Below are 10,342 nucleotides of genomic sequence, written 5' to 3' on the forward strand. Positions count from 1 at the left end.
GCCGACATCGCCGGAGAAAGGGCTCGTCGGTGCCGTAAAGGTCTCCCGTTCCCGTCAGGCCGGGCTTGCTCCCGTGCTGAAAGTTGGGAGAGTGTAAAGGGGCTCCTGGGAGGTAATGCCGGGACGCCGGCGGCCGCCCGTGTCCTCCCGTGTCCCTCCCTTCCGCACGCACGTCGCCATCCTGAACGCGGCTCTGCGTTACACATCAGCAGGTGAATGTGCTCTTTAGAGCAACTTGAATCACTTCTCTGGTCCCCGGCAGCACGAGGACTCCGGCATCTACGTTTGCTGCTTCCCTGCCAGTATGTGAAGAGTTGTCCCTGGCCTTTTCCCCCAAAAGCTGCCAGGTTTTCCCATCTCTGACTTAAGGTTGCAGCAAAACTGCTGTTCGGTGTTGCGCAGGAGTAGCCCGAGCCTTGTGGCTCTTCTCCTCGCCTTTTCATTAGTGATGGAGGTTGCACGTCAGTAACGTGGGTTGAAACGTAACGACAGCGCGGGTGCCCATTAGCACCGGTTGGGCCAGTGTTTGCGTGTAGGCGCCGAATAAATCGCTCCCGTGGCAGCTCTGATTCACCCTCCTTCTGAAAGTTTAATTCCACGTCTGAGGTCAGAGCCTTGACAAAGAAAGCAGCATTAGCGTTTTTCTCGGTGCCAACTTCTTGCCGTGCCTCGTGCATTAGGGTAATTCATCCTGCGGCATGCAAACGTCGGTCCAGTGCTGCCCTACCGCGAGCAAATTACTTCCCTGTGCATTTGCACTCCCTGATGAAGAGCAGCGTTAAAAGCAGGAGGGAGGAGCGGTGGGGATGGTTTGCGTCGCGTGCGTGAAACTTCAGCGTGGCTTCAGCAGGCTGCGAAGCAGGGCGGGCTCTGTCCCCGCCGTCGCTAACTCGGGCTGTCCTCTTCACCCCGCAGATAATCCGCGTGCAGTCGCCGGAAGGAGTGAAGCGCATCACGGCCACGAAGCGAGAAACGGTGGCGACGTTCCTCAAGAAGGTACCCGGAGCCTCTCTGCGCCTTCCCCGCTCGCCCGCGGGCTCAGCCTGCGCAGCGGCTCTCTCGCGTGGGAGATGCGCCCTTCACCTCGCTGGGCAAATGTGCTGACGGCAGCGAGGACCAGCGTGCCTTGTGGAAAACAGCATTTTTATTGGTGTAGCCAAAACCAGTTTTCTCATTGCTGCTCCAGAGGGAAAATAACAAAATTAAAGAAGAAAACTTACTCAGCTTTTCAGTTGCAGTTTCCTGGGGTGGAAGCTTTCCTGGGGGAGGGCATGTTTTTAATGTTCTCCGAAAGGAACGGCAGCCTGGGGAAGCAGAGGCTGACAACGGCACAGGAAAGCTGTTTGATAGTCAAAGCCTGCTGCAAGGGACTGGCCTCTTCAGGCGTGATCCGGTTGAAACTCAGCCGCTTGATTTGCGCTTTGAATATCATTTGAATGTGCTTTGTGTGCCGCTGCTTTTCCAATGTGGTTTTGGAGAGAGCAAGGAAGGAATTAAGGCGAGATCTTAAGGTGATGTGAGAGCCTCTGGGGTCCCCTGGGAAAGGTTTCCACCCTGGGATGAGGGGAACACGCTGAGTGTTGGAGTTGTTGTCAAATTTGGAGTTGGCTGTGCCTTGTTCTTTGGTCTGATGCAACTGCTCAATGTTTAAAGTTCGCTATTTAAGAGTGAGCAGTTCTCCATTTCTTCCCTCCTGGAACTCCGCTGTAACTGGGAACCCTCAGATTAGGGTTTCTTTGCTTCATAAGAGAAGTACTTTGTGTTCCTGTGCCTGAAGGGCCATTCTTTTAGTCAGCTAGATTTCCTTTCCCCCCTGCAAGGGGGAAGGGGAGCAGACTGAAACCTGCTGCTGTTTGTGAGTCATTTGCTTTGTTCGAAGCTCGAGCCCGGACCGCGACAGCAATCCCCACCTGACCGAGCGAAAATCCTGATGGATTTCAGGGCTGGATCAGAGACACCCGCTGCAGTCTCTGAACGGTCTCACCCAAGGAAAAAAAGCGTTGCTTTCAGAATCTCTGGAACCTGTGCAAAACAAGCTGCTCGGTTTCAAGGGTTCATATTACCCGAGGCAGCGTGGAACAATCGTGCCTGCAAGCACTTACCGTTGGAACAAAAGCATCGGCACTCACAAAAATTGCCTGTTGATCTGGGGAAAACTGTATCCTCTCGCTGAGCTGAATACAAGAAACGTTTGGGTTTCTTTCCTGATACGGGGTTTACCTGAAAGAGAAAAGTTGCAAATTTTACCACCTAAGATCCGTGCGTATTAATAGCTGTGGATTTTAACACTGAAATGTTCATCCATACGGTGGATTTCATATTTAGCTAGATAGCTGTAATTAAAGAGGCATCAGATGGCTTCTTCTACGCTAGCAATTAACTTAGGTCTCCTCCTTGGCAAGTCCAGAGAAGCTGCAAAAGAAGTGTGCGAGAAAGCACGTTTCAGAGTGATAAGGGCCTCGATGATACTCTCTGTCTTTCGTAGCACATCCTAGTTTACTACCAAAGTAAACTCTCGGGTGCATCCAGGTTAGAATCGAGTTAGGAACTAACTGGAGCCTTTTGTTAATGCGTTGTGGAATTTGTCTCCCCCCAAAAAATTGGTGAAGTCTGCGGCCTGACGAGCTAACGTTTAACTCTGGCAGGCGTGACGCAGGGGACGAACCGTTTGGAAGTCGTGCTTCCGTTCAAACGGCAGATCCCTCCCTGCTACAAATGGCAGCGAAGCTGACAGTAGAGAAACTGCTTTCCACGACTTTGCTCGTGTGACGGTTCTGTTTGTGGCTCGTTAGATTTGTCCTGTGTGCAGTCACCGTCTCTGAGCCCTACCAAAGCCACAGGGAGATGTACTGAATAAAAATAAAGGCTATTAACTTAAGAATTTAGGAAGCAACTTGTCATCTAGAGAAACTTTTAATGCCACTTTTAAACTGATTGTGTTTTTAAGTGGCCACGTGTGAAAATGGCTGTTGCTGTGAAGAGGCATTTGACTGATTAAGAGTAAAGCAGCCTTAAACTGAACTGGTGAGAGGATGAGCAGGGAAAAAACCTCCCTGGGGGCTGAGAGGTGGTTATTGTGAGGGCAAGTTCCATCAGGAGAAAAGAGGCAAATGGAGAACGACGGGAAAGGAGAACAGCAGGAAGAGCTCGAGTGAAACTCGCGTAGCAACTGGTAGGCGAGAGCAGAGCTGAGGGCAAGAGATCCTCAGAGGTGAAGGTCTGGACCGAGGAACTCTGGTCAGAGGAAGATGAGAATTGGCTGGTGTGTGCTGGCAAGGCTGGAGCGGGAGAACTGGGATAATGGAGAAGATAGTTTCCCCCCTCTAGTCATGACAGTGCTTGCCTGGATTTAGATAAAATACTGCATTTGTGTTGCGTGAGTGAGAGACACATTCTGTTTAAGTTGCTTTTTTTAATAGGTTGCTTGTGTTACTAAGCGTTTCTATTTTTCTGAGTTATCCTACGCTCTTCAGAAATGCGGATGAATTCGGCTAAAGTTTTGCAATAGACGTTCCCTGGACTTAGCGCTTGCTCTGAGCAGCTTTCAGCATCTGACCGGGGGTGTGAGGTATCTTAAACCTTGTCATTCTTCTCTCTCTTTCAGGTTGCAAAAGAATTTGGTTTCAGGAATAATGGGTTTTCTGTCTACACCAATAGAAACAGGACAGGAGAGATCACAGCGTCACAAAACAAATCCCTCAACTTACTGAAAATCAAGTGAGTCCTGACAGAGAGCGCTGTGGGTGGAGGGGGGGCTTTGCACGACAGGGTGCCTCTTCTCTGAGCTTGCCTGAGCTCCTTCCAAACTGGGCAGCAGCGGGTAACATCATGTTACAGCAGTCCTAAGCTTTCGGCTGTCACTCACCAACTACTTGAAGGGGCAAGCTTCGTGCTGACACGGGGGCGATCAAACTGACTACGTGCGAGGCTGTGGCAGCCATTTTTTAGGTCACTTGGAATCATAGAATCATTAAGGTTGGAAGAGACCTCTAAAATCATTGAGTCCAACCGTCAACCCAACACCCTCAGGCCCACTAAACCATGTCCCCAAGCGCCTCATCTACCCGTCTTTTAAATACTTCCAGGGACGGTGACTCAACCACTTCCCTGGGCAGCCTGTTCCAATGTTTAACCACTCTTTCAGGGAAGAAATTTTTCCTCACGTCCAATCCAAACCTCCCCTGGCGCAACCGGAGGCCATTTCCTCTTGTCCTATCACTAGTTGGGACACTCTCTTCTCTTGGGAGAAGAGACCGACACCCACTTCTTGCGTTGTGTTTGCTTGCTGTGGTGAGGCAGCAACAGGCCTCCTGTTTGCTCTTTTACAGCCTGCAGCGAGCTCCCTCATCCCTGCTTTCGCTCACACTGTCCTTTTTTTTTTCTGCATCAATGCCGGAGTCCGATAGTCCCCTGTGCAGAAGCCAGGGTTCCTGCCGTCTGTAGCCAGGCACCTAGGAAGATCAGAGGTGCCGAATGGTGCAATCACTTCGTGTTTGGTGGGGAATGTCTTCATTCTGTTCGTGTCAAGAATAATGTTAAACTGGTTAAAAATACGAGAGCTGTTACCACCGCGTGCAGCTTGTCACTTGAACGTGTCAGCGCTGGCAGCTGCCTTGGGAAGGCTGTGACTTGGTGTGCACAGGGTCCGCACTAGTCCTTTTCCCCGCTGGAGCTGTTGCTTCTCTCCGTAGGCTCCTTTCACCTTTTTCTTCATCTTTTTCCCTCGGTCTTGTCTCCTGATGAAAAGATTTGCGTTTGTTGTGCAAATGACCAAAGCAGCAGAAAGAGGTGGCTGATGGAATGGCTTCGGACTGCCATGTTTGCTGGTGTGTTTATAGTTTGTTATAAATTACACGCTCCTCTGTGGTCCGGGAGGTTTGCTACCCAGAAGTGTGTGCTACAGGTGTATGAACATTAACGTGGTTTGTAACGTGCCACGAACCAAGCACAGGCGTTTCCTACGCCGTATGGGTGCAAAGGAGCCAATTCCTCCAGGCGGTCGGGGTGACGGTCCGGTGTAGTTCAGTTGTTGGTGAAAGGGGATGGTGGAGAGGGTGGACCTTGAGCCTTCCCAGCTGTATGAGAGCAGTGTGTGGCTTATTGCCTGGGTTGCCACCCCAGCGTAGCTGGAAGCAAGGCTCATGCTCAGCTGATACCCCTGTGTTGTTTTTCCACACCTATAGGCATGGCGATATGCTGTTTCTCTACCCCTCGAGCCCGGCTGGCTCCTCCTCGGAGACCATGGACACCTCTGTCTCCCAAGGTTTGCGGCCTGTGGGGGCCCCCCAGGTGGTGGAAGATGAGATCGACCAGTATCTGATCAAACAGGATGGGAAGATTTACCGAAATCGAGACCAGCAGCTGTAAGTACAGGTGGACTTTTGTTTCTGCCGATGCATTTGTGCCTCACCAGAGCTTGTAACATCTTGTCCGAAACCGGCAGCCAGGAAGCGTGCTATGGGAACTGCTCTATCCCTCACTGCCCTTGAAACGTTCACAAGGGAAAACAGCCTTTGCCATTGTCCTGGAAGGTTAAATCGAGCTCTGGTGAGCCGGGGAAGGAAGCAGATACCAAAATCCCAGGGTCTTTGCCAGGAAGGACTCATTCAGAGCATCTATTGTTCTGATCAAGGTGGCCCCTGCTATGGGACTTGTGATCGTATATTTTGTGCTCCTAAAACATTTGGAGCTTTCTAGATTAAAATGAATACTTCGAATTCTTCCCTGGGATCTCCTGGCTGCCGGTGCTGTGTAGAAATACTAGGTTATGCTCTGTGTGTGGCGTATTGCTTAATAAGCGTGGGCCTGCTGTCCGCAGTAGCTTCTGTTCCATATGGTCCCAATATGTAGCTCCCCGTTGTTTGGGTCCCGAGGTGACGGGCGTGCGGGGCGGCAGGGCCAGGTCTCCATCTCGCAGGAGAGGCGTGGACGGGGAAACGCGTTTTCGGCCAGAGCCGCTGCCTCAGCGTCACCCAGCCAGCAGTGGGTGAGCATCAAGGTCGGATTCGTTTTCTAAACCACGGGCGGCTCCTCTGTCAGAGCGGAGACCTGAGCTCTGTCGCTTTTTCTGACCGCTGTGCAGTCTCTCCCTGCTCGGGCAGAGCCGACACAACCCTGCATCGCTGTCTTCGGCACTGCGATGGGTGCGTGTGGCACCTCACCTAGGATGTCCCAAGCAGGAGCGCTTCTATGACTTCAGATCCAGCCGCTCCTTACAAAGGACAAACAAAGAAGTGAAGGGAAAACCAAAGAAGCGAGTGGAAGTGTCCAACGGCGGAGACGTGGAAGTGGGACTTGGGTCTCTGCCTGCTTGGTTTTTGGCTTCCTTTCCGTCACGTGCCTTTCTAACCTTTCTGTGAAACCAGGGAGTCCATTTTGCTCACAGAAACGCAACAAAGTCTAACTTTGCCGAAGCTCTTATCTGCAAGAGGCTTGGGTAAACAAAGCAGCTTGTATTTTTTGTAAAAGTAGTAATGCAACGGTGACTTAACACCACCATAAATCTACACTGATGCTGCTAAAATGTCCTCTGTCTGGGTGGTTGTTTTTTTTATTGCTCCCAGTTGGGTCCTGGCCTGGTGTCTGTACTGGTTGTGGGCTTGGGGCTGGACCCCTCTGCAAAGTAACTTCAGAAAGGGCTTGAGTGAAAATTTTAAAGGCAACCAGGAATTCTTTCTAAAACAGAATAGCTCGCCCTTCCTCATTGTGTTGTCTTCCATATGGTTTATCTTTAGTGCTGCAGCGGCAAGGAAGTTTGGAGAGACGTAGCCTTTACGTGGAAAATCCTATCTAACGTTTTCAGGCTGATGATAAATGAGGGAAATGTCATATTATTGAAACAATAAAGGCAAAACCCACCACTCCATGGCAAAAACACTGTCTTTAACTTGACCGCATTTTCAAAAGAATAAATGAAGGTATTGTTCTTAGCAGGGAGCCAAAGCACAGCAGTGGATATTTATGATAAAAAGAGTGTGTCTGGGCTTGTTCCTGTATTTGTGAGAGCGTATCAATCTAAACTTGAAGGGCTGCTGGCGTTCGGCTGAGTGCATTAGCAGCCGTTAGTGGTCCTTTATGTACATTATCTGCCACAATACTTTGTTAAAAGCAATGCTGCAACTGGATCCCATCCATTTCATCTTTACAAGAGCCAACATCCATGCTCCTCTCTAGAGGCTTTTCTTTGAAAACTAGCACTGACCTAGTGCTGGGGCAGAGGTGTGGGAGGAATATTTTGTTGGTTTGGGTTTTTTTTTTAAAGCGATTGCCTCAAAAGGAGATGTTTTCCCCTCTGTTTTGTAACTTTACCCAGCAGGTCTTTATCTGTCCGATAAACACATGCTTCCCTGTTTGTTCCAGACCATCCTCTAGTGACTGATAAAGGATGAATTTTTTGGTTGTCTTTTTGTTAAAACCACACAGGCCAGCCCTGGGACGTAGATTTAAAATTCTTTGAATTGAAACGCAACCTCAACGCAGGGTTGTAAAACTTGAGAAGCTGTGGTCTGACACTGGTTCACGTGGCTGTTCAGAGAGCAGAGCCACTTGCCAGTGACACAGACATTAGGAGGGTTTGATCTTGACCTGGGACTCTCAGATTTAACCTGAAGCTGTTGCTGTCTCTTTATGTGAAATTATCTTGTGGTGACCCCTCTGTAATATTCCCTAGTGGGTGGAGAGTTGCTCAGAGCCGTATGATTGCACAGATCTTCCACACCAAAACTGTTAGTCTAGAGCAACTTTTACAGTCTGTCTTTTCCATTATTAAATAAGATTTCATCTAAATTTTAATCTAAATAATCTAATCTAAATCTTAATCTAAATAAGATTTAACTTATTATTATTAACTACTTCTCTTTCTCTTTGCATAGGTGTCGCCACGGCCCCTTGGGTAAATGTGTGCATTGCGTACCGCTGGAGGTAAGAGCCCCAAGAAGGTGCTGTAGAAAGTCACACGAAAGCATGTCCTCTTGGATTCAGTTTCTCCCAGTATGAATGCTTTTCCTCAGAGCGCTGCCCACATAGAGATGGCAGCTCTGGGTCAGAGTCCTGCTGTGCACTGTCAAAGGTGCCGGCTCGCATCCAGGATCGCTAAAGCTCTAGGTCTTCGTGACCCTGGGTTTATTCTGGTTAACGCTCTGTTTTTCTGCAGTAACGGGTTTAACAGAAAGCGCTTTAGAAAAGCTCCAATTTTCCTCCCTCTTCACCCTTGCCTGGATCTTCTTGTTTCATGCCCTCTCTCGTGGATCCCAGCACTTCCCAGTTTAACCACGGATTATTCAGGTTGAAGGCAGCTTTAGTAACGCCTACAAATGTGCTAAGCTGTATAATTTATGGCATGAAGCAGTGATCCCTCAAAAGTCGCTCCGAGCCAAGATGGCTGTTCCCCCGCTTCCCCGCCGTGTGCTCTGGAAGCTCTTTGGCCTTGTTTGAGCAGCTGGGCTTCTTGTTTGTCGTTAGATATCGAAAGGAAAAAGCACTTTGCCTTTGAGGCTCGTTCTGATTTGTGGAGCCAATCTGTTATAAAAGTAGGAGGCGATAATAAAACTGGCTGTTGTAAAGCCCCACTGTTTCTATCACAGTAGTAGCTGCCTTGAAAATGAGCCTAAATTTTCTTGATTGTTTCCACATTGAGAGCGAGTGGGGTTGACTCTAGAACATCCATTTGTTTAGTGATCAATGTATTATCAGACAGGTGTCTGACCTGGTTTTTCTTTGTGTGGTGTTTTTGGCAGCCTTTTGATGAGGATTATTTAAACCATCTGGAACCTCCTGTGAAGCATATGTCCTTCCATGCCTACATCAGGAAGCTGACCGGAGGGGCAGACAAGTAAGAAAATCTCTGTGTTTAAGGGAATCTAGTTGTAGCTTCTTTTTTAAAATACAAATTAAAGTACAGACAGATCTCACCGGTAGTGTTGGATACAACTGTTGAATGGCAAACTGAGGAGAAAACAAGAAGTTGAAAAAAAGAAAAGAAGAAGGAAAAAAAAAAAGACGGGGGAAAAAAAATTACGTCTGTCTTTTTCTTTTTTTTCTTTTGCTGTGGCAATGTAATTGCTTCCAGGAAACACTACTGATGGGGGGGAGAAGGCCAGATGGAAGGAAAGAGGTTCCCTAATTATACCAAGCTCCGAGCCTGCGTCTCAAACCTCGTGGAGAGGCACTGAGACTGTGGTGGACCTGGGGAGCGTTTATTCACCGACGGCTTTTCTTACCTACAAATGCAAATAGGACAGAAAGATGAGCCTAACATTCCTCAGGGCCTGATTCTGCTCTGTCCCATGCTCCATGTGTTCTTAGTGAAAGCCTTTCTTGTCATGGTGCCACGGTTCACCGCCCGGTAACTGGAAAATAAGGCGTCCTGCCCCATGGTGGGGTGGAGGATGCTGTGGTGACACAGGCCAGATAAATACTGAGCAGAGAGGAAGCACTGAAGGAAGTATTTATTTATTTATGCCTTGCTGTGGCACATGTGTTCGGCGAAGGATCTAAAGTCTCCTTCAGTGATGTCGGGAAACCCGCTGTGCTCTGAAATGCAGCTCCTTTAAATAAGTTACACAGAGGTGTAACCTTCTCCCTCCTATTCCTAAATGCCGTTGGGATTTTTTTAATGTCTTTGTGAGATGCAGCTCAAGTCCATAATACTTTCATTTGAAGGGAACTTCCCTTTGCAGGAAGCCTTGTGCACATGAAAGGAGCTCAGTTTGCCCTAGCGGTATAATCTATTACTTCCCATGTGCTACATAAATTATTGAAGGAGGGTCCCATGAGTTTTCTGTCTCTGCTCTTGCTCGAATATCTGCTTAGGAGCTGAGTCAGGGACCACATGTCAGCCTCTTGACCTCCCTCACTAAGTGGGCAGCAGAGGTTACCTGGGGACCGCAGGAGCGGAGCATCCCCCAGCGGGAGTTTGCAGGGCGCTTTGAGATCCTCTGAAGATGCAAAGCATTGGTGCCACCGTGTCTCCTCTGCCCTGCCTCCTCTATGATATTTCTAGCCACTTGCTTTTTCTGAGACCCAAAAGCGTTTCCTGTGGTAACAGCAGCCTTCTCTTTCCTTGCAGGGGGAAATTTGTTGCCCTGGAAAACATCAGCTGTAAGATCAAATCGGGCTGTGAAGGGCACCCTCCTTGGCCAGAAGGCATTTGCACAAAGTGTCAGCCAAGTGCCATCACTCTGAATAGACAGGTGAGACGGAGCTCGCAGGAGCCCTTGTGCTTAAAGCTGAGAAGGGACTTGACTTTTATTTTTGGAGAGATGACTTCAAGAACAGCCAATTTGGAGCAAGAAGCCTTTGCGTATTGGCAGTTGTTGGGGAACTGGCTGTTAAGGTCTTCAGT

The 10,342-nt window shown here is 48.9% G+C and overlaps 1 protein-coding gene across 1 annotated transcript in view; it reads left to right on the top strand.

The window, feature by feature from the left end:
* Positions 1 to 915: 915 nt before the first annotated feature.
* The window catches only part of NPLOC4 (nuclear protein localization 4 homolog (S. cerevisiae)), a gene marked incomplete at its 5' end in the record, with an annotated part of 34,061 nt that continues 24,634 nt past the window's right edge, over positions 916 to 10,342 (top strand). The window contains 6 exons of the mRNA XM_009335288.1: positions 916 to 996; positions 3,605 to 3,717; positions 5,184 to 5,363; positions 7,872 to 7,920; positions 8,736 to 8,830; positions 10,067 to 10,190. Of these exons, the coding sequence (XP_009333563.1) occupies positions 916 to 996; positions 3,605 to 3,717; positions 5,184 to 5,363; positions 7,872 to 7,920; positions 8,736 to 8,830; positions 10,067 to 10,190 (642 nt within the window). The remainder of the gene's footprint in view (positions 997 to 3,604; positions 3,718 to 5,183; positions 5,364 to 7,871; positions 7,921 to 8,735; positions 8,831 to 10,066; positions 10,191 to 10,342) is intronic.

This window comes from Pygoscelis adeliae, unplaced genomic scaffold, assembly GCF_000699105.1.
Source record: "Pygoscelis adeliae isolate BGI_AS28 unplaced genomic scaffold, ASM69910v1 Scaffold882, whole genome shotgun sequence".
NCBI classification, from domain to species: Eukaryota; Metazoa; Chordata; class Aves; order Sphenisciformes; family Spheniscidae; genus Pygoscelis; species Pygoscelis adeliae.